Source organism: Budorcas taxicolor, chromosome 1 (genome assembly GCF_023091745.1).
Source record: "Budorcas taxicolor isolate Tak-1 chromosome 1, Takin1.1, whole genome shotgun sequence".
Lineage (NCBI taxonomy): Eukaryota > Metazoa > Chordata > Mammalia > Artiodactyla > Bovidae > Budorcas > Budorcas taxicolor.
In genome coordinates, this window is record NC_068910.1 from 133,508,683 (window position 1) to 133,532,583 (window position 23,901).

At 47.7% G+C, this 23,901-nt stretch overlaps 1 protein-coding gene across 1 annotated transcript in view; it reads left to right on the forward strand.

The window, feature by feature from the left end:
- KALRN (kalirin RhoGEF kinase) overlaps nt 1-23,901 on the forward strand; it is a 694,022-nt gene that overhangs the window by 538,675 nt on the left and 131,446 nt on the right. Inside the window, exon 34 of the mRNA XM_052653860.1 lies at nt 19,190-19,436. Within this exon, the coding sequence (XP_052509820.1) occupies nt 19,190-19,436 (247 nt within the window). The remainder of the gene's footprint in view (nt 1-19,189; nt 19,437-23,901) is intronic.

The following is a 23,901-nucleotide window of genomic DNA, read 5'->3' on the forward strand; positions in this document are numbered from 1 at the left end:
TCACTTGGATGCAGGATAGAATGGAGTTTTGTGATAGAAGATGTTGCTGTGTAAGACCACCCCTATCAGCAGCTCTCTGCAGGAAGTTTCTTGTAGAAGGTGTTGTGTCATGCTAGGAATGTCCTAAATCTGCTTAATAGAATGAAGTGAAGTGAAGTGAAGTGAAATTGCTCAGTCGTGTCCGACTCTTCCCGATCCTTTGGACGATAGCCGAACAAGTTCCTCCGTCCATAGGATTTTCCAGGCAAGAGTACTGGAGTGGGTTGCCATTTCATCAGGGAGGCAGCTGAGAGTAAGGGAAAGTAGAATTTAGTAACAAAGAATTTGTGGTTCAGGTTTCAAACTCTAGAACATAATAACTGCATGATGTTGAGCAAGTTACCAAAACTGTCTGAGCCTCAACCCCGTTTATAAAATGGAGATTTGTGAGGATTAAATGAAATATGCATGAAAGCTCGTAGTCAGTTGTGAAGCACCATCCCATGTAAAGGATATTACCTCTCTAGGCCCCTCCTAAGCACAAAATCTGTTGGTGGGATTTTTTGTGTGTATCTCTTTCTAAGATGAATATCACTTCTCAGAACATAAATTGCACCTTTGGGTTCAAATGATGATCCCTTTGCTATCTAAATCTGCAGAAATAGCTCAGAGAGATCAAAATTGTTATTGATACATTTTATACATAGCTGACATATACTACCGGGAGTTGGCAATGGACAGGGAGGCCTGGCGTTCTGCAGTCCATGAGGTCACAAAGAGTTGGACACAACTGAGCAACTGAACTGAACTGAACTGACATATACTACATTATTCCTAGAGTGTTCCGTTCAGAGAACATAGGATTTGAGGGCTGGCACCCCTTAATTTTCTGACCCAAATCTACTTTATCCACAATTGAAGAACTAAAGCTTAGAGAGGTTCATTGACTTTCTCAATGTTAGTTGTAGAACAAGAACTCACTCAATTTCTATTGCTGTGTAACAAATTACCTCAAAGCTTAGCTACTTAAAACAACAAATATTCATTATCTAAGCATTTCTGCAGTTCTGGAATCCAAGAGTGACTTCGAAATGGGTAGTTCAGGCTCAGGGTTTCTCCTGAGTTGGAGTCAGGATGTGAGCAAAGCTGCAGTCTCTAAAGGTCTGACTGGGGCTAGAAGACCTGCTTCCAAGAGAGCTCCCTCACATGGGTGTTGGCCAGAGGCCTCAGCGCCTCACCGTATGGTCCTCTCTCTCAGTGTCCTCATGACATGATGGCTGGCTTTCCCTCAAAGCCAGTGATCCAAGAAAGAGCAAGGCGGAAACTACTGTGTTTTTTGTTTCCTGGCTTTAGTAGTCAACTTCAACATTTCCACCATATTCTGTTCACTAGAAGCAAGCCTCTAAGTCCAGCGAGCACTCAGGTGGAAGGAATTAAGCTCCACCAACCACTGAAGGGTGGAATGTCAAAGAATTTGTGGGCATATTTTTTAAACACCACAGAAGGTTTTTTTTAATTTATTAGTTTCTCTGCAAATGAGTTTCCATAAGAGATCAGCTCCCACTACCTAGCATTCCCCCTGCCTCCCCGTTACTTGATGAGTGGTTAGTCTCATTCAGAAGTAACTAGTGAAGGAGAGATTAACTGATGATGATACCTTCTCAGGAAAGTATTAAGAAACCCTCTGTTGCAAGCAAGAAAGAAAAATAAAGAGAAAAAGATCTAGGAGAAAGAACATTGAAGGGGGAAAAACAGAAGCAAGGGTACATTAGATTCTGACTTCATGGGCAGAGTTCTCTCTTAATTCGTGAAACCCTATGTGAACAGAGACTGCATAAAATATGTCCAGGGCTGGAGTCTGAAGACACAAAGCTGTCGGGATCTGGATTCCAGTTGCAGAGCATGACCCATGTGTATAAGTAGCCCCTATATAAAAATATAAGGATGTTAAATACCATAATTGAGGTGCATATACTATGCACTGGCAACATGTAAAGAAAAAGCAATTATGAAATGGTGGGTTTTTGGACATTCTTGCAGAAGATATGCAGCCAGAAGGGGTTTGCACCCCCTCACATAGACTCCCCACACAGCCCACACACCAGACCTACACACCCACGCACCACTCTCCATACCTTTCCTTGCTCTCTTTTGCTCTTGAGCACTTAATCACTAACATTCTAACATGCTGCTTGTTTTACCTGTTTATCTTGTTTACTGCCTGCCTCCCCTACAAGAATGCAAACTCCACGAGGTCAGAAGTATTTCTTTTTTTAGTGCTGAATACAGTCTCTAAAGCGATACCTGGCACATTGTAAGCACTCAGTATACATTTTTGTTGAATGAATCAATTCGATAATTAATCAGGACATAAGGAAATTGAGCTCAACCATACAGGAGCAGGAGAACGTGGCAGGTGGGAACTGGGGGGCAAGGTGTTCCAGGCAGAGGGGACAGCTGAACAGATACCCTCAGATGGGTATTCAGGACTGGCCGTCCACATAGCTGGACGTGTGGATTGTAGACTGCTGTGGCAGACGGGAAGGCTGAAGAGGTGGGTGCTAAAGGATGTTGTGAAGAGATTAGGATTTTCTCATGCACAAAGGGGATTTGCTTCAGTTTTATGGCCAGAGGTGATGTCTGTACTCTTCATCAATGGTCTGGCTGTATTTAAGAATATACATTTCCGGTATTACCTAACATTTTTCTTGCTGCATAATGACCAATAATTCTGACTCTTACTGTAGCAACAAGGCTTCCTTCTTCATTTTCCCTTTCTGGTATATGAAGGGTGAAACTCTGTATATTGGAGTCTTTTATGTTCTCCATCCTTTGCCAGTGAGCCTGAGGTCCACACTAGACCTGGGAAATCCGGTGACATTTGTGGCATATGTGACAGTGGCTTTATGCCTAGAGAATGAATCATGAATTTCTTCCTCTAATTTTCAGCTTCCCTGATGTGTAGGGAGCCTTTCTTTTCTCAAAACCTCATATGCTGAGATTTAAAAAATCCACCTTGCAGCTGCCAGCAGCAGCTGTGCTGAAGTGTGGGAGCCTCACACAGAGACACAGAGGCTGTTCCTGGAAGCCCAGTGGGTAAGGACCACTGGTTCCTGCACTTTGCCAGAAAAGGAGCAGCCCCCCGGGGCAAGGTTCCCAGTGTCCTCTGCCCAGAGGCTGGGGCAGGAGGCTGCGGACCACTGCCATGAGGAGACTGCCAGCTGGTCATGGATGCGTCATTAATCTCTGTTCAGCCTTCACTGTTAAGGCAGGTGGGGGCTGTGCCACACCCCACCCTGATGGAGCTTCTCTGAGACCCAGAGAGTCCAGCCCTCCCTAAAGGAACATGATTTTAGATAAAGAAGGCAACCACATCTTAACGCTGTGAAGTCTCCTCTCACCCCAAGGTCAGAACACAGCCCTGCCCACAGCTCACTTCACAATTGAGAAGGCAAAGACTGAGCACGGGAGGGTTTTTGTCCTAAACTGTCTCCTTTGTCTCAGATTTTCCTTAAGTCAAACAGAAGAGGCAACTGGAGAGTGTGCTTCGTCATCAGAAAGGGCAGGCAACCCAGAGAGCTCTCATCAGCCACTAACTGAAATTCATTAAAAAAAAAAAAAAAAAGTCCTAAGATAGTTAAGATCTAAAGCCATTTTCAAAGAAGCAAACAGCACCCTTGTTGTTCTCATTGACAGCTCAGTGTTACCTTGTCAAAGTGCCTAGCGGTTGCCTGGCAGTGGTGATTTTAAGCAGTGACTTTACCTGGACCTCAGTATCAACGAGGGTTGTTGTGGTGAGTGTGGAGGGTGAGTGCCTCTGGGGAAATACACAATCAGAACATCTCCTCCCCAAAGGAAACCTTGCATCCTCATGATATGGGGGATGGTCCTAGAGCCCAAAGTGCCCAGTCTGGATCCATGTTAGACACAGTTGACAGGTGGGAGGGAGCATCTCAAAGAATCCCTTGGAGGTCTCAGGCCTAATGAAGGCTTTCCTGGGGAGATAGGAAGCAGGTGGGGGAGACTGGTGGAAACAGTTAAGGAAGGTCTTAGCAGTGGGGTGGAGCTGCGAGAATGTGGAGTACATCCTTGCCCATGTGAGCTGGGAGGATGTACCTGGGGGCTTGGGGCAGGCGTTTGAGGACTGCATGCTAACCTAACTGTAAATCCAGAAGCAGGAGTACTTCATATATGTGTGTTGAATGAATGAGTAACTCAAGGTCAACCTAAAAGGAGAAGAATTTCTACCTTTAATCTACCTTAGACTATCTAAGCAGTTTCTTCCCTGCAGAAACCAAGTTGGTTTGAAGTTGACCAAAACTTTCCAGAAGTCAGAACATTGAGAGAGAAGTACCTCTTTGTACTTGGGGGAGGAGGTGACTGTTTCTCTATTAGAATCCAGTGCATTGCCGATAGCTGAAGACCCAGGAAAGTGGGGAGTGTTTACGGGGCGCTCCCCTGTTGTGATGCTGAGTATGTGTGTGCTGTCATACTTGTATACCAGAGTGTTTAGCTCCAGTAGAGTATTCTCTTCTTTGGTCTGAAAAGTGTTAGTCACTCAGTCATGTCTCAATCTTTGTGACCCCATGGACTGTAGCCCGCCAGGCTCCTCTGTCCATGGGATTAGCCTGGCAAGAATACTGGAGTGAATATCCATTCCCTTCTCCAGGGGATCTTCCTGACCCAGGGTTCAAACCTGGGTCTCCTGCATTACAGGCAGATTCTTTATCATCTGAGCCACCATGGAAGCTCTTTGGTCTGATGTATACCAAATACATCCCCAGGTTGACACTACTAACCATTGCTTTGCTTAAGAGCTCATTCTCCTCCCTGTGTGCTAACATTTGGGGCCCAGGGGCCCTCCCACAGGCACACTGCCTAGTCTTCCGTAACTTGCCCAAGTACCCCACCGATTTCCATCTTTTCCTCAGGATATAAAGAAATCTGCTCTCCAGCCGAGTGCTGCCACTAGGAGCTCTTAGCTGAGGTGGTGTGCGCTCCTATGGGCCATCAACTTCCTCACCAAGCCTGCCCCTCACTTCCCTGATTACTCTGTCCAGGATGTATCTCAGATCAAGCCAGCCCTTTCTAGCTACTAAACTCCTAATCACAAGGAAAGGGGCACAGTGAAGAAAAAATTCTAAAATTTTAAAAGATATCCAAACTGATTTTTCCTCTGCCTACTCTGAAACTATGGATGTCTGCTCTCAACCCATATTTGGTATAGTTGATTTATATGTTAAGGAAAATAGAGTTCCCATCTCACCCCAGTTCTTAGAGGGTCTATGATCCTGACTTTGCATTCTGCCATTAGCTATTAAATCTTAGTCTAGCCCAGATATTCTAACTGGACCTGCAGTTTAGTACTCTTCCTTAATATTTGACCCCAGCTTCTGCGACTATCAGAAAGAAGTTGAAATATTCTGACTGTGTTAAACCCTCACTGCTCAGAGTCACGCGGCAGGACAGCACAGAAGGGAATGTTCAGGATTCTAGAGCTCTGCTGTATACCATTGTGCCTGTAGCCAACAGTACAGCTTTGGGCACTGTGCACTTAAAAAAGTGTTGAGGACAGATTTCATAGTAAGTATTCTCACCACAATTTAAAAAAAAAAAAAAAAGGTTGTGGGGGTACCAGGAAGTGAGTGTGAGTAAGGCTTCAGAGCTGCTGCCCATGTTCTTTTCCGGGGTCTGGGTGCTGATCACACAGATGTGTTCAGTTTGAGAAAATTCATTGAGCTGATTAGATCCACTCTCTCTATGTATAGCATTTAAGAGTTTTAAAATAAAATGAATGATTTCTCTCTCTAAAGAAAAGGGACTGTTGCATCTACACTCAATAAATCAACCAATCACACCAAATAATAATGACAATAGTAAAAATCACAAGAATAACAGCCATTAACTGGATATCAAGTGCTTCACATGCATTATCTTTAACCAAAATGGCAACTCTGTTCATTTCAGTACCTCAGTATTTCTGATGAGGAACTTAGACAGACCTTGTATCTTCCATTTCCAAGGTAGAACTTGGATTCACGTTCAGACTGCTGAGTTCAAAATCCAGCCTACAAACCACCATGCTGTCCTCCAGGGAAGTCTTGGTCTTACTAGTTCCCTCACCCCCTGCCCCGCCACTCCATTGCCACCACTACCAACAAAACACAGTTTCTGGGTTACAGATGTTGACATATCTTGGCAGGAAAAATCAAAAAGCTAAAAGTTGTGAGAAAAAATGCTGAGACACTGCAACAGTCACAGTCATTGTGGCTGTTACCAAACGCAGAGCCCTGGCAGGCCCACTCTTGCCAAACGCAGAGCCCTGGCAGGCCCACTCTTGCCAAACCCAGAGCCCTGGCAGGCCCACTCTTACCAAACCCAGAGCCCTGGAAGGCCCATTGTTACCAAACGCAGAGCCCTGGCAGGCCCACTGTTGCCAAACCCAGAGCCCTGGCAGGCCCACTCTTACCAAACGCAGAGCCCTGGCAGGCCCACTGTTGCCAAACGCAGAGCCCTGGCAGGCCCACTGTTGCCAAACGCAGAGCCCTGGCAGGCCCACTGTTGCCAAACCCAGAGCCCTGGCAGGCCCACTCTTACCAAACCCAGAGCCCTGGCAGGCCCACTGTTGCCAAACGCAGAGCACTGCCAGGCCCACTGTTGCCAAACGCAGAGCCCTGGCAGGCCCACTGTTGAAGCAACACCATAGAGCAGGAGAAGACTGATGAATCTGAGAAGGCACTCTACAAATTCAGTAACTTAACCAAAAAGGCAAGAGACAGAGTAAATCCTTCTGACTGCTTCAGTATCAAACACGTTGGTCAGGTCACATTAGTCCCAGGAAGCGTGTTGTGCAGACGACTGCCAAAGAATGTGGGAGACGTGAGATGCAGGGAATCGAGAGCTGTGGGGAAGGCAGGGTCTGCAGAGGAAGAGGGAGCTTTCAGTGGGACTGTCACCCACCCCCTCAACAGCTGTCCAGAGGCAGAAATGACCGGTACCTGTCTGGGAAGAGGCCAAGCAGAGAACATCTCTCGACACGTGGTAGAAGTCGGGGTAAACAAGCAAATGGGATGATTCCAGGGGCTGTGAAGCTAGGATGAAGCTGGTAGAATCTGAAGGGACAGACACGGTGGAGTTGATGTGTACCTAAAATAACAGATTTATGATGATGCTGGAGCATGGAAGAGTAGATATGAGGAGACACCCACAGAAACTCAGAGGCGGCTGGTGCAGGCCTGGATTAGCGAGGAGCCATCCAAAAGACAACAAAGAGGGTCTATGACCTGACGGGGCCAGGTTTCAAATTAGGTATAAGGGAGGGAGGAGAGGGGCACAAATGACTACAGTTTTATCCAAGGATGTTTTGGAATCTGGCTGGACAGGTCGAGAAATCTGGATCTGGGAGAGAAAGGAGCAGAAAAGGACGGGGAGGGGGACTGGTGTACCGTGTGATGGAAAGGCACACTGGCCTGAGAGCCAAGAAGAGAGGGCCCTGACTCTGATTTTGTGATCACGTCATGTAACTTGCCCTGGTCTGTGCTTTCTTATATCTAAAATTAGGAATTTAATCCAGCAAACATGTATTGAGCACCTACTGTGTGCCAGGCACTATGCAACCATCTGTCTCATATTTCCCACATGTGCCCTAAGCAGGGTAGGATCCAGTCTCCTTTCTAGTCAAGCACCCCAAGTGTGGCTGTTGCCTTTCGTAAGTCCTAACTTTTGCTCCCCTCTAGCGGCCACAGTGCGCCATTAGCACTGTTCTTTTTCTCCTCTCTTACTGGAGCCCTGATCTAAATTGAAAGTCAGGAACAGAGAACACGTTAACGTTTCATGGACCAAAGCACATCTTTAAAAAAAGAAAGAAAGGAAAATTTTTGTTATCCTTGGTGGCTCAGACAATGAAGAATCTGCCTGCAATGTAGGAGACCTGGGTTCAATCCCTGGGTTGGGAAGATCCCCTGGAGAAGGGAATGGCTACCCACTCCAGTATTCTTGCCTGGAGAACCCCCATGGACAGAGGAACCTGGTGGGCTACAGTCTATGGAGTTGCAGGAGTCGGACACAACTGAGCGACTAACATTTTTTTTGCTTCTCTGTTCATGGAGCACTGACCTGAATTGAAAGTCAGGAGCAGAGAACACATTAACTCCTAATGGACCAAGGCATATCTTTTTTTAAAAAAAGAAAAGTTTTTGTTAATAAAATTTCCAAAAAAATGCAAGTTAAAAAAGTGAAGATGAAACTAGATCACAGATCACAGACAGGTAGTAGGGAGCAGGTAGTAAGCAGTGTCCAGCAGGGGCATCCTGATACTTGGTAACCAGGCTGGGAGGCAGTGGTGAGGAAGACACAATGTCAGGAACCAGACATGAGACGTGGTTGGCAGTCAGTCCCAGAGCAAAACCAGCCAACAGCAGCAGATAGAAGCAGAAAGTCCCATTAGGACTCACCCAGTAGTGGGTGAGCCTGGGAAATAGGGAGTGTGGGGTCACAGACCAAGACCCAAACTCACACTGAAAAGGGGAGGGTAGGACCAGGGGTAAGAGGAAATCTAACAGGGATTCCCTGACGGCAAAGACGACAACCTTTAGGGAAGCCGTGATGAGACTCTGGGAACCTTTCTGTTGCTGCTGCTCTCTGTCTTTGCTGGGCCTTTGTTCCAGATCATTCATCTGCAGAGCTGGCATCTGCACAACTGGAGATGGCCCAGTGGTGACAGAGCTGAGTGGGCTGGCATCAGAGAGAGGCAGGTGCTCTCGGGTCCGCCTGGCTTGTGGGTAAGCAGGAATGAAGTTGTTATCCACTGTCCCGGCCCAGGGAGGGGCTGAAGCTAATAACAGACACAATTCAGAGCAGGCACAATCGTGGCAGTACTGTTAGGTAGTTAGAATAGGGAAAAGGAGTCCAAAATGGCCGTGGCTAAAAGACAAGGAAGGGAAAAGCCTGCGAAAACAGAACAAAGGAAGGTCAAAGGAAGGTCAAAGAAAGGTCCGAGGACCAGAGTGAGGACTTCAGGTAGAACAGCACTCCTGGCTGAGCCCAATTTGCACAGGGCAGGCCCAGGGGGAAGAAAACATATAAAAGGAGGAGCCAAGCGCTCTCTCCCTCTCGGTCTCACCTGCGTTCACTCTTTCTCTCTACCGCCCCCGCCCCCGCCCCCGCCCCCACCAACCACTGGCGCCCTCCTCCACTCTTCTCTTCTTCAAGGATGGATTCTCCTGCTGTCTTCTAAATAAAATAGAGCTGTAACACTGATTTGTCTAAGAGCTATGACACGGTTTGTTCAAGACCTGAGAGCTGTTAGGTGCCAAGGGCTTTAATGCCCGTCACTCCAAATCATCGTTGTGATGAGACAAGAACCGAGCAGCATACACTCGTGTGACAAGTACCCATGGGGCAGTAGTAAGGGACATTGTTCCTCATCCCTGGGCCAGCACCTTGCATTTCCCCTGTGGTACTTGGGTGTTCATATGATGTGTGTTCCCCAGCAGCTAGTAAGCCTGCTGAGGGCAGGTCATCACAACCGTCTGCCTCGCTGCTCTGTGTCCTGTGCCCAGCTCAGTGGCTGGCTGCAGAGTAAGCGAATGAGTGTGGATGAGATAACTGCACTCCTAAGACTCGGAGTCCTGCCTTTGTGATTTGCTCTCTGTGACCCTGAGCCTGTCATTCCCGCTCGTTACGCCTCAGTTTCCTCATCTGTAAAATCAGGGATCTGTGAGAGTCAGATAATGTCTGTGCAAGAGTTTTGTACTCCATAAAGGGCCATTCAGATGTGAATTATCATCTTATTCAGCCCCGAAATGAGAAATTAACAGGATGTTTCCTGGCATCTCTTTTGGCCTATGTCACTATGGGTGTTTGCTTTCTGAGTCAAAGCATTGAGAATGTACTTCTGAATGTGAATTTGTAATTCACCCCCCACCCGCCAGCTTGCCAGCAGCTGGCCGGCTATCTCTTACATTCTCAGCAAGGGCTGAGACAAGCCCCTCTGTCACGGGGTCAACAGGTCACCCCTCATTTAATGAAGATAAAAAGAAAATTCTCTGAGTTAAAAGTCTCAGAGCCCCAAGTAGAGAAAGGGCAGGTGCAGGCTTGAGAAGACTCTGCAATTCAGATTGGGGTTTGCAGTAGATTCTGCTTAATAGGCATCAACAGTTTGACTTAACAAGAGACTCTTGAACCATGTGGAAGTATAGCGGTCACTCCTGGGAAGTTAGTGTGTGCCTTGGTCTGTGCTGGAAGACTCCATCTAAGGAAATAGGTTCAGTCCTAATAGGGACCACCCTATTAGGAGGGACAGTAACATAGTGAAGTTTATCCAGAAGCATATGAAGAAAATATCAGAAACTACATGTTCTAGAGCCATTAGAAGGAATGTTTTAAAAAAGGAAGAATTAAATCCTCTGTACTCCCCTGGAACGCAGACTGAGAACCATGAATGAAAATTAAAAACACGGAAAATGTTCTTAAAACCACAGCTCTTCACCAGCAGGGAACAGTTTCATAAAGCAGACAGCAGATATCTCTTAAAGAATCCAGCCTTGAGTAGGAGGCCAGGGAGAAACCCACGAAGGCACCTGGCTCCTGTGATCTGTCATCCCAGCTGCCTCTCCCAGCTCTGCAGCCTCTGCAGCGTGGATCTGGAAGCCCTCCTCCCACACTGGCTTCACTCCATATATCGAGGCCTTCGGTGGGAAAGTGGACTTAGAGCCTTGTGTTATTCTTTTAGAGCAATGACATCATTAATCTAGCAAAGTTTGGTGAAAAGTGTATTGAGCCTAAATTTGAAAACCCGAGTCTGGTCTTGGCCCAACTACCAACTAGGTTGAGAGCCTCAGTTTTTCCCTGTGTGAGTTAAAAGGGTTGGATAGGACTTCCCTTGTGGTCCAGTGGTTAGGAATCCACCTGCCAGTGCAGGGGACATAGGTGTGATCCCAGGTCCAGGAAGATCCCACATGTCACGGGGCAGCTAGGCCTGTGTGCTGCAACTGCCGAAGCCTGCACACCCTAGGGCCTTGCTCTGCAGCAAGAAAACAGCACTGCAATGAGGACCCTGCACACCTCATCTAGAGAGACCAGCCCCTGCTCTCCACAGCTAGAGAAGACCCACGCAGAGCAACCAGAGCCAGCAGTTATGAGTCAATTAATTATTTATGTATCTAAAAGAAAAGAAGGTTGAATAATATCTGACTTAACTCATTTGCTTACTTACTAACGTATGCTTTCAAGCAACAAATGTTTATTTAGTATCTACTGTCTTCCAAACACTATTTTCTTTGGTTAAGTTCCTTTCTTTCTTGGGGAGTTATTTTTCTCATCTGTAAAATGCAAGGATTGGATCAGATGAGCCCCCAGATTCCTTTCACCTCCAACAGGCCATAAATCCACCCAACAGTTCCAGCATCATCTCAGTCCACATTTCATTGTTTTAACTAAAAGTTTATCACATAAGACTCTGATGAATGCTTTGCTAAAATCAAAAACCATTTTGTGGGTTCAGACAGTTCATTTTTTTAATAAAGGGAATGAAGGAATTAATTTTATTTTCTATGTGTCAAAGGCATATCACATTAAGAGAAACAAAGAAAGTAAAGAGAAATTAAGGAAAATTGGGAAAACAAATGGTAATCATAATACTCACTGAATGCTTGTTGAGGCAAACTTTTTAGTCTTTAAAGTCTGAATATGTTTTTAGTGTACCCTCATCTTAATGATGGTTTGGGCATAGAATTCCAGATTGGAAGTCATTCTCCCTCAGAATTTTAAAGAAATTGTTCCATTTTCTTTTATGTTCAGTGTTGTTAAAATCTGCTATCATTATGATTCTTGATTTTTGGAGTTTTACCTGACTTTTTCTCCTCTCTGAAAGCTTTTAGGATTCCCTTTTACTGATATGTGCCAGTGCTGTGCTTTAGAGTAGGTCTTTTAAAAAAAACAAAAAACAAAAAACTAATTACATCAGGCACTTAGAACACTGTATCAATTTGGCAATTCATGCCCTCCGTCCTGGGAATTTTTCTTTGCAATTTATTCCTTTCTACTTTATCTAAAACTTGTTGGATTGCTTCTTTAATTGTCTTATTTTTCTCTTATTTTCCTCTGCTGGTGTTCTTATTCTACTTTTTGGAAAATTTGAATATATCTCCAACCCAGATGGCTTCCCTGGTGGCCAGCTGGTAAAGAATCTGCCTGCAATGTGGAGACCAACCCATATACGAAATGTCTCTTTTCAGCCATGATTTTGGTTTCTAAGGGCGCTTTCTCATCCTGTAAGTCTCCTCCTTTCTGCAGCAGCCTGTTCTTTTTTCATGGATAAAATATCCTCCTCTCTCTCTGAGGACATTATAGTGCTGTTGAAGTTCGTCCTGCCTGCATTTTGCTCCCTCTGACTTCCTGGTCCTCTGTGTCTGCCTGGTTTGGTCTCTGTCAGGGAGACTTTTCTGAAAAGTCTGGTAATTCTTAGCTGAATCTTGCGGCACCAAGAAAGCTGACCACATATTCTGTGTAAAAGGAAGGCGCTTATTGACTGGAAGGATTCCCTGTTGGTGGTCTGGCAGGGTACCACGGCTTTGTGGGGAGGGGTTCCCAGCTGTCAGTTTCTATACACCTTTCTGGTTTCTCCAGTGAAAGAGCCTCAAGTGTTCATATTTGATTGCCAGGATTCTGGGAGCCAAGAGGGACAAGGATGTGGTCATCTCCTTACTCTGTGTGTAGATATTCAGTGAACTTCCATTTTTCAGGAAAGTGTGCATTGGGTAGAGGGGGAACTAGGGATCTGTTTCCTTTACAGACTTTCAGCCCATCTTACCTCTTCAGCCCCACCTGAACTCCTGCCCTCCTTGTTGCCTGGTGCTTCCAGTTCCTGAGGCTTTCTGAGGATCAAGCAGGGCTAATTGAGGGAACTGGTGTGCTGACTTGGGAAACCTTTAAAGGTGTCCACATCACCTTCCCTAGACAGCAAGGGCCAGCTCTTCTAGTTGGCTGGGTTTAGGACAAGACTCCATTAAGATGTTTAAAAAGGAAAAAATAAAATAAAAGTTTTCATTTGCAGATTAATTCATGGCATAATCATTATATAATCATCTACATGCCTATATATTGATACATCTGGCACAGTCTATTCCCAGATAAATGCACCCTCAAACTGATTTCTCTTTTCCATTTTTCTCTATTCCTAACTTTCTCTTCAAATTTAAATAATAATAAATTAATACCTCTGGCATTCATTTTTAAACACTTAGCTAATTCTGCTCAAGGCACTAAGTGCTTTAAAAATATTTAAAAGTATTAGCTTATTTAATATTTACAAGTGTTATCTCAGTTAATCTTATAACAACCTACAAAGTAGGTACTGTGACATATCCCCATTCTACAGATGAGCAAACCGAGACCAAGATGTTAAATATCTTGTCCCTGGTCACACAACTGATAAAGGGCTCCAGAGTCCCTGCCTCACCACTAGTCTGTGCTGCCTGGGGAGAATCTGATTAGCAGAGCACACAGAAGCTGAGGCTCTGAAATAACAACAGAAGGGAGGGGTATTGTCCTCCACTTCTGAATATTACCGGAAACCCCACAGGGAATATTCATGTTCTTTTTCTGTAACTTGGGGAAGCTCACAGAGGTGATCTAGTGCACACTGTTTATACAAGAAGGAGGTTCCATTACTCTCCAAATAGTAACCAAGCAAAAACGACCTACATGAAAGCAGTGGTTTCTGGTGAATATGCGCAAGAGCCGGGGGGGTTATGAAGTCTTCCCTGGTGTGTAGCAGCGTGTGCTGTCACCGAGGAGCAGAGGGAAGGTGAGGTGCTCCTTCTGCCCTCTAGGAAGCATCACAGAGGGTGGGGGGTGAAGCCCACCCAGAGACTGGGCAAGAAGGGAACAGGCTCCACCAAGAAAGCCTGGACCTGAAAAGGAGAGCGACTGGGAGAGGAAGCGAAAGAATCAGCTGATGACTCAGGGGCAATGGGAGCAGACACAGATGGAAATTAACATCGGAGGGGTTTAATAGGCCTCACCAAAGACTCACACCCAGGCCGGGGGCACACTGCTAAGTAGGGGGGTCACTGTGAAGTGAGAAAGATGGGAGATTACAGAAACGGGGGTGCAAGGTCAGAGAAGACTCCATCACACCCAGCTTCATGCTGAGACTGTGCTATCAGGGCAAGACTCATGACATTTTTTCTAGCAGGAGTAAGTCTGGTCTTAGAATCTGGAGTAGGATTGAACTGATAGTTTGAAAGTTAAACAACCATTTCAGATAGTTTAAAAATATGCAGTAAAACTTCAATGCAGCTTCAAAGTTTTGGACAGGACATGACAGTCCTTCGTGGTGCCCATCAAATCACCTGTGACCTCTGTGATATGAGAGACACGTCTAAGGACACCCATCAAATAGGAATGTTGTTCATAGAGGGAATAAGCAACAGGCTGGTAGAAGAGATTCAAACGTACATCATGAACGAAAAACAAGCTACTGTCGGGGGAGTGATGGTCATCTTAGAGAAATCAGGGACTCTGCTAAGAGAGAAAAAGGTCAAGTTTTTACATTTTGATCAGTAAAACGGGTCTAGAACACAAGGCCTGCTTTACCCTTGGGAACTAGTTAAAGAAAGAACCTGATCATAGCTTTATTTTCTTTGAGGATAAGCATAGCTCAGCTCAGTGGGGAGGAGGACATCTGAAGTGCTGGGAAAGTCAGTGAGCTGCCTGATGGCAGATCTCCATGGGGCAACTTCAGAGTGAAGCTGCAGGTGTAAGAGGGTGAGGCCCAGATAAGTGTTCATAGACAGACAGCTGGCAGTGGGAGAGAACAGGTAGTTAAAGGAGGCAAAGAGGGCCCGGGAGGCTGAAGAAATTATTAAAGTAATCCAAGTCTAGAGCCATGAAATGGGAGGATGGGGCAAGGGGAGGGGTAGACGCATCAGAGACGTAAGAATGAGAGCTGCTTAGGTGGAAGGCTTGCGTGCTCAGGAAGGAGAAGTTGTTCAAGGAACTGATCATTAAAAGCAAAGTCATCTTTAAAATGAGTCGATTCTGGGAGATGCAGATACTGAGGAAGAGAGAGAGTGTCTGGACAGCTGCCTTGGCTGTGAATGGCTCTCCTTGGGGAGGAGTCAAGAGGCCAAAAGACAAGCCCAGAGTGGAGGCAAGAAGGGTAAATGGGCAGTGGTTTTCCAGCTCCGTGCATGTCTCCATGGCTAGTCAGTCAAGCAGGGGAACAGCTGAAAGACAGGCTGCATGTGGCAGCTTTGTGTTGGGAAAGCACAAAGGGGTCATCTCTGACAATGAAGCCAGATGGGAAAAATAATCCACAAGCCTAAAAGGAAAGTTAGAAAACAACATGCTGAGAAATATAAAATAAAAATCTAAAGACTTGCAAAGGAAGACCTTAAAAAGTTCTTAATTGCCTGTGAAGAAACTAGTTAAGTGAAAACAGGAATTGTTCTTTGCAGCATTTTCTGTAACAGGCTGTTAGATAAAGCTGTTTAAGTTCCTAGGAGTGGAGATTTAGCTCAGGCAGAGAGGTGGGAACTTCCCAAATGTGCCACCCACTGCAAAGGCAATAAGAAACCATGAGGATGGGGCACAGCCACTGGTCCTTGGGAAATGGGAGGAGGAGGAAGAGAAAATAATGGTCATGGGACTCTGTGAGTCAGGAGACACCAGAACTGGTTGGAAAGAAATATATACACGTGAACTTTTCTATGTAGCTGATAATTTAGTATTTGTGAGGGATTTGGGCTTATTGGTTAGTGAGCCCTCTATAGGGGCTTTCCCAGGTGGCTCAGAGGTTAAGAATGTGCCTGCAGTATAGGAGATAGAGGAGTCAGGGGTTCGATCCCTAGGTTGGGAAGACCCTCTGGAGGAAGGCATGGCCACCCACTCCAGTATTCTCGCCTGGGAAATCCCACAGACAGAGGAGCCTGGAGGGCTAAAGCTCATAGGATTGCAAAGACTCAGACATGATTGAAGTGAAATGTTCAGATGGTGGTGAGAAGCATCGCAGTCCAGAAAGCGTAAGGCACAAAGCCTGAATGAATTACTTTAAGAATTGCAAGGAAGCACCTTAAATGTGCAAAGCTTCCTCAGAGATCTCTTGGTCCCTCTGACCTTGACCCTCCGCATATCAACAGGGGCTCTTAGAACTTTTCAGTACTAATTCCACTGTGGGTTTTCTGAAGCATTGTTTCTCAGTTGTGAACCCCAAATCTGTACACCCTAAAATTTCCCCGTGGCTCAAGGGGTTGTTTGGGGGGCAGCCATGGCTCACCACTGCCTCATCCGTTTCTCCTAATTCCCTCCATTGCCACTCTTTGGAATTCCCTTGTTGCCATGGGGATGGGGACCCCGTGTAGTAATCTCTTTGACTAAGCCATTGAGGTGAGAGGAGCCAGGTCATCAACCCTGGGTTTGACTCCAGTGCGTTTGGCTGGACCTAGAGCATGAGCGTCACAGAAAGGCCTTTCCCTCGTCTTCCCCGCCCTCATTTCTGGACTGTCAGCCTGCAGGAGGCAAACAGCACCACCTCGTGGTGTTTCCAGGCTTCTCTACCAGAACTGGGTTTTGAATTGTAGAAGCGCACAGCATGGCTCCAAGCTCTTACCCAACCCTGGTCCTCTCGCTGCTGGTGGGTGGGTCTGGCTGTAACTTGCCTTCAGGGTCAATGGGCCTTGTGTCTGGTACCCTACTGAGCTGTTTGCAGCCAGAGCTTCAGGCTCCCTCTGCGTTCCCTCAACAGTCTTCAGAGGGCGGCACCCAGCCCTGAAGAGGTTGCAGGTTACATCTCAGGCCCTATGCCCCCTTGGCCCCAGGAAAGAACCTGAGCTCCTGAGGGTGGTGCAGAGGAGAACGCCACAGGGGCATAGAAACTCAGTGACAGAACTTCTTGGAGTTAAGGAAATGTCGTGCTCACCTAGCCCAGAATCCTACAAATGGTCCATTAGTAGAAAGTGTAATTGACCTAGTGGGATGCCACCAGCAACTGAGAGGGGAAAGAAATTAAATAGAATATCAGAGTAAAATTTGTGTTTCAGTGATGCAGTTATTCATATGTAGTATAAACTGGTCAAGAATTTCAGTCCAAAAAGCTTAAGAGGCCTGATGTAGGGCAGGCATTCTGAGAGACCGAGGAGCTCAGGCCGCTGGCGTCTTCTCCCTATGTGCCTCCCACCCTCTGCAGCCAGAGACACGCCTGAAAATGTGTGACTTGCCCGGTGGCATGTGGTTTAAGGAGGAAGGGATTTGTAGTCGAGGTCTGGGTTCAAGCCCAGCTGGGTGACTATGGGAAGCCACCTAGCAGTGTTTCTCAAATAGTAGACCAGGGAATCCCCTTTCCAGAATCCTGAGTTTCAGGAGGAGGCCTGGAGGTTCCTGGTTAAAAATATGCATTTCTGGGCCCTAATCCAAGTGCAAGGGAGGGAACAGCTAGGGCATCTGCATTTCCAATAACCTCCCTAGGTGATTTCCATGCACACTCACTGTTCCAACCACTGATCTTGACATTTCTGAGCTTAAATTTCTTGATGTAAGAAATGACTGTGGAGTGGATAATGTATGTGAAGGTACCTTACACACTGTAAGAGCACTCTTCAGACTTGAGGTATTTCCATTCCACATCCTCCTCTAAATGACACTTTGGAGAAGATAACACCAGCTGAGTGGGTAGTGGGGTCTGTGTACTTAATGGAACCAGGAGAGTCACATGGAAAAAATGAACCAAAACCATGTTTCTTTCTTCTCGTCTCTTTCCACCTCCCACTTTTTGTCCTACACTTTCTCTTCTTGACCTAACCCTGATGGCAGAACCATGCCCATCCATGGAAATGTGTTTAGAGTGGACTCCGTGCTTTGTGATTGGTAATGATGCATATTGCAGCTATGAGTCTGATATGTCATGTTAACCTTTTCGAGCCCACTGTAACATTCAAGTTCCTTTAATAGAAAATTCTCACAGTCCTGAATGCTGAGCTTTTGACGCTGGGGAGACTGCTGATTCCCTACTCACTGTGCTTACCTATGTCGTGCTTACCGTTCAGCAGAAGCCTCTCTGGATGTGTGTAAAATTCATAGCTACCGCTGCTGGTACTGACAGTGCAGGCCCTGGAGGCTTAAATCAAAGATGTGCAGACTGAAGGTGAGCTCCCTGGAGATAATAGGGAGCTTCCCCCTGAATCTTAGAGAACAGGCTGCTGAGCTGGGCCCCTGGGTCTCCTGTTCCTTCCCTTCGCCCCCTTCTTACCCTACCCCTAAGTGCAGCAGCTCTTCCCAGAGGTAGGCTGTGTGCTGAGTTCCAGAAGACAAATGAATACCGAATGGTTTCTCTCGGTGAGGGTGATAAGTCTCCGTGTTCAACTAGTAGAGGGTGTTCCTGTCGCAGGGTCTCTCTCCCCAGTTTTATTGATTCTGCCCCAGGAATGGTGGCAGGCCTAGAAGGAAGAAGGCTGGAGCACTAAGGCTGGTTCCTAAGGAAGATGCGCCCGTTCTTCTCTGCCCATCTTCCCCCTGCTTCCCAGGGGCTGAGCAAGCAGATGATTCTAGTCTCCTTCCAGGTGAACAGTCTTCTGTGTCTGCCATTGAGTTGAGGGTCTGTTCTCTTTTATATCTCTAGTGCCTACATTTTATGCTAATGGCTGCAGCATAGGGTGGGGATGAGGAAGGTGGCAGGAATGAGAAGGAAGGGAGGTCATCTCCATTATTCCCAAAGTCAGTTAGAATCAAGTGAGAGTGAGTGAGTTAAAAATGATGCCAGAAGAGTGTGAGGACCAGGAGTGCAGCCAGGCATGGGGCAGAGGAGCCCTTGGAAGAAGAAAATGGACACACTTGGGCCGGGGTTGGACGGCACCGTTGGCTGGAAGCTCGTAAAGGAATGATGAAAAGAACTAACTCCCACGCTGCAGCAAGGAATTAGGAGCAAAACCTGGTTCTGGGTAGGCTCCAGACTGTCACTGCAGCTAGAGTGAACGACAGTAATTGAATAACACTGTGTTAATTTCTTATTTTTTGTTTTCTTTTTCCTGATTTCCTTTCCTCTTCCCGACTCCCTTCCCATCTTCTCCCTTTCCTCCACCCTGAATCTCATCCTTGCTATTTCCCTTCCCCCTCTCCTCTGTTCTCATGCATCCTTTGTCCCCTTCCCCACCCACCCACCTATCCTTCCCCCATGCCCTCGTGTTTTACTCCACCCCCACCTCACCCCCAAAAGCTCTCTGGTGGCTGTGAGTTGACCGTGGTGCTCCAGGACTTCAACGCAGGCCACAGCAGCGAGCTGAGCATCCAGGTGGGACAGACGGTGGAGCTGCTAGAGCGGCCGAGCGAGCGGCCAGGCTGGTGTCTGGTCCGAACCACGGAGCGGAGCCCCCCCCAGGAGGGCCTGGTCCCCAGCAGCGCCCTGTGCATCTCCCACTCCCGAAGCAGCGTGGAGATGGACTGCTTCTTCCCCCTGGTGAAAGGTAGGGAGAAAGGAGGGGGAGGGATGAGGACCAGAGGCTGCTGGAGATGTGGCCCGCTTGTTAGAAGAGCATCATGGCACTCGCTTGTCTCAGGAGCCTGTTTTGACCTGTGCGATTTCTCCCAGAGAAGAGAGTGCATTGTGCAGGGAGTGCATTGGGAGCACTTACTAAGATGCAGACGGCGGCCCCGCACCAGCATTTCTGGCCCAGAAGGTCTGCAGTGGGGTCTGAGAACTTGCATTCCTAAAAGTTCTCAGGAGATGAAGATGCTGCCAGTCCAGCACAACAACCATGTAACTCTGGGAAAGAGTCACTTAATCTTTCTGAATCATTTCATCTTAAAAATGAAGGCTGACTTAGATGACCCTTAAGATCCCTGGTAGCACAGTCGGCAAACAATGCGCCTGCAATGCAGGAGGACCCACGTTCGATCTCTGGGTTGGGAAGATCCCCTGGAGAAGGAAACGACAACCAGTATTCTTGCCTGGAAGCTCCACTACTTTGGCCACCTGATGCGAAGGGCCGAATCATTGGAAAAGACCCTGATGCTGGGAAAGACTGAGGGCAGGAGGAGAAGGGTACGGCAGGGGATGAGATGGCTGGATGGTATCACCGACTCAGTGGACATGAGTTTGAGCAAACTCGGGGAGATGGTGAAGGACAAGGAAGCCTGGCATGCTGCAGTCCATGGGGTCGCAAAGAGTCGGATACGACTGAGCGACTGAACAATTCCTGCCTAGAGAATCCCATGGACCCAGGAGCCTGGCAGGCTATGGTCCATGGAGTCGGCAAGAGTCAGACACGACTTTTAGCGACTAAACCACCAGATCTCGTCTAACTCCCCCATTGTATCGCCACACATCCAAAATAGTTATCTTCCGCCCACAGCCCAGTACCTAGATTCCCTTCTCCACTAACCCCTCCCCCTCCCCAGCTGCTGTCAGCTCCCTGGGCCCCTCCCCCTCCCCAGGTGCTCATGGTTCACAGAAGCCTGAGCAAACCTGGGGGTAACACCCAGCACAAGCCAGTTGAGTTTGGCCTTCCCCTCAGCCCTGCCAGGGTCTGAGACACTCATTTATGTGCCTCTGATGTGCAGATTACTGGAGCCTTGGCTTCTGTTTTGTATAAGCTCTGTATTCTTCCCACTTGCTTGTTTATTCACTGTCTCACACCAGGGAGACTAAGCCCCTGGAAACAGTGATTCTCCAGGCAAGGGGTGTCGCTGGACTGGCAGCATCTTCATCTCCTGAGAACTTTTAGGAATGCAAGTTCTCAGACCCCACTGCAGACCTTCTGGGCCAGAAATGCTGGCGCGGGGCCGCCGTCTGCATCTTAGTAAGTCCCTGGGGACACCGACGCACACTCAACTACCAGCGCCTCTGACTTCAGAAGTCGAGGCTGTCAGGGCCTGGAAGTCACTCATTTTACACTGAGGACACTGAGGCCCAGAAAACAGCAGAGTTCTCTTAACTCTGAGCTTCTTTTTGTCACTGGTCAGACATCTACCTCAGGGTTTCCGTGCAACCCTGTGCTAGGTATTTATGGAATGGGAGGAGGGAAGGACCTGATTCTGTCGGGAAGCAGGGGTAATGGTCACCACGGAGAGCTCCTGATGCTACTGACTAATGAAATTGTGGTATGTTTTCATTTCTGGAATTCCATCGGGTCCACTTCTAAACCCGACTTCCTCCTCTCGTCCACAAGGTGGCGATAGCAGGCTGCATTATTGGTGCTGCCACTGAACTGAACTGAACCGGTCCTTCCAAGGGCCTGGAGCGGGTAGGGGTGGTTTCCATCTGGAGAATGGCTGCTAAAAGCTAATTCACCTCATTCCACACACAGACACACACAGAGACACACACACACCTGTGCTCCCCTCCCCCGGTGCAGCCATCACCCGCGTTTCCCTCTTTGCTCTGTATCGGGAAGTTGTGTGGGTCTGTGATTGCAGGTGTGGCCCCTCGGTCCTCTGAAGTGGTCACTAGAGAATCTGGTGGTTTTGGGGAAGGGACAAGCAGGGGATCTCAGGTTCTACTTGAAATCTCACCATGGGGGAACCTGGGACAAACAAAGCGGTTAGAATTGTGTGGGTGAAATGAAGTAATATATGCAAAACACTTAGAACAGTGCCTGGCACTCAATACATGTTAGTTGCCAGGAGAAGTTATAGTTATTATATCACTTCCACAAATTATTCAGCAAAATGACTGAAAACTCCCATCTCCAGAGACAAAGCCAGGACAGCCATTCGGTTGCAGGGAAACTTGACTGGTGACTCATCTCCCAGTGTGGGGTGGTCTATCAGAAAGGACCTGACTTCCGGGGAGGACCTGGGCTTCTTGCCCTAGGCCTGGCTTCCCTGGTTCCTGGCTGGTTGCATCCCCTCCCTGCCCTGGCCCACCAGGAGGTGACAGAGGGGGTCTCTTCCAGCTCTGCCACCAACTCCCTCCATGGCTTTGAGAGGTCACCTTGCTTTCCTGTGCCCAAGCGAGCCCCTACAAGAGAGGAGGCTGGCCAGTGCAGTGATTCTCAACCTTTCTGTCCCTTGGATTCACCTGAGGAGGGTTTGAAAAACACTGACGCTCAGGTCTACTCTGGGAATTCTGACACCTCTTGTTCTAGGTGGGGCCTGGGGTGTCCAGAGGGGCATACAGTTAGTGGAGAGTTAATTGAGAAATGGGAGCTGAGGATGAGGGATGCAAAATAGAGGCAAGAAAGCCAGGAGACTGTCGCAGAACTTTCCAGCTAACTCTGCTGCCATCATGACTTCTTATGAGCACCACCCGTAGTGCCTATCACCATTTCCTTGGCTCTTCCTGTTGGCAGCCTGCTTTCTCTCTCCCAACATAAGCCAGTTAGGCGGGGCTTCACATGGCAGCCTGTGAGCTCTCACTGGCTTCTCAACCCGAGGATTCAGGATCCACCCCCCTCCTCCAGGTGCCTGACTCCCAGCAGTCAGGTTTAAGTCTCTCTTCTCAGAGCATCCTCACAGCCCTAACAAGGCCTCAGCTGGAAGTATGCACACTCAAGCACACGCCTCATCTTGGAAAAGCCCCTCTGTCTCTCTCTAGGACCTGTCTGGAGTCTCAGCCTCTTAGCAGAAATTCGATAAGCTATTCCTTTTCCCATCCAGCAGGCTGCCTGTGGGCCACCTGGCCTTCTCTCCTCTCCAAGTGACTTGTCTCCAGTGGGCACTCCACCTCCCAAGTTATGCCCAATGGAACTGAGGCTGAAATGATCTTCTGGGGGTTGTGGAATAGGCTAGGGCATCCTCCAGTGTCACCAGAGGTCAGAATTCATTTCTTTGTCAATGCTTGAAAGGCAACTGGTCCTCTTAACCTTTGAGAGAGCATCAGGCCAGTGCTCCTACAAATCTTAAGGGATAGGAAATCGTGTGTGTGCTGAGTGCTGCCTGGGTACTCAGGCATGACTGCCATCCCCAGAAATGGAGACAAAAGAGCCCTGGATGTCAGCGCTGAGGAGGGAGCTTGGAGAACTACTAGAGCAAGGCTCTCAACTCTGGCTGCCTGGGGCCACCTGGACGCTTTATCAAACGACAAGATCCAGGCCCCACCTAGAACAAGAGGTGTCGGAATTCCCGGAGTAGACCTGAGCGTCAGTGTTTTTCAAACCCTCCTCAGGTGAATCCAAGGGACAGAAAGGTTGAGAATCACTGCACTGGCCAGCCTCCTCTCTTGTAGGGGCTCTCTTGGGCACAGGAAAGCAAGGTGACCTCTCAAAGCCACGGAGGGAGCTGGTGGCAGAGCTGGAAGAGACCAGGGCTCCTACCTCCTCGCTGAACCTCTGTACCACACTCTGCCTGCTGGGCTTCCGAGAGGCTCCAGGGCCTTTCTCCAGTCTTTCCTTCCTGACGCTGCTTAGGAGTCAGTGGTTGCTTGTTTCCTCTTGATATCTCTGTGGCAGGACTGCTGGTGGGGCTGTGTGACAAAGCAGAGGGGCCTGCCGTTCCTGTTACAGCCCCCCTGACATCCTAGAGCTTCTCCCTGGAGTTGGGCCCTGTGGACCTAGTCGTTCTTCTTCCTAATCCCCTCTGACTTTCTCAGCAGTGACTGGCGAAGGCAGCACCTCCCAAGGGACAAAGACTTTGCAGTGGTGGCTTCAGTTCTGGGCATCTTAGAACACCTGGAGGAGACTAAAAAATACTGATGCTTCATGCCCCATCCCAGACCAGTTAATTCAGAGCCACCAAGGGCCTGGGCATTAGTGTTTTTTAAGTTCCTTGGTAATTCTAATGGGTCCAGAGTGACTGCTTTAGGAGTTTGGTGCTGCCTGAGTGTCAGGTATAGGAAGGACTTAAAAGTCCATTGGTAGAGGTTAATATGCAGTTATGTAACAACTCAACAATAAAGAACCAATTCGATTTTAAAATGAACAAAATACTTGTATAGACATTTCTCAAAAAGAAGGTATACAAATGGTCCTAAGTCCATGAAAAGATGGGCAA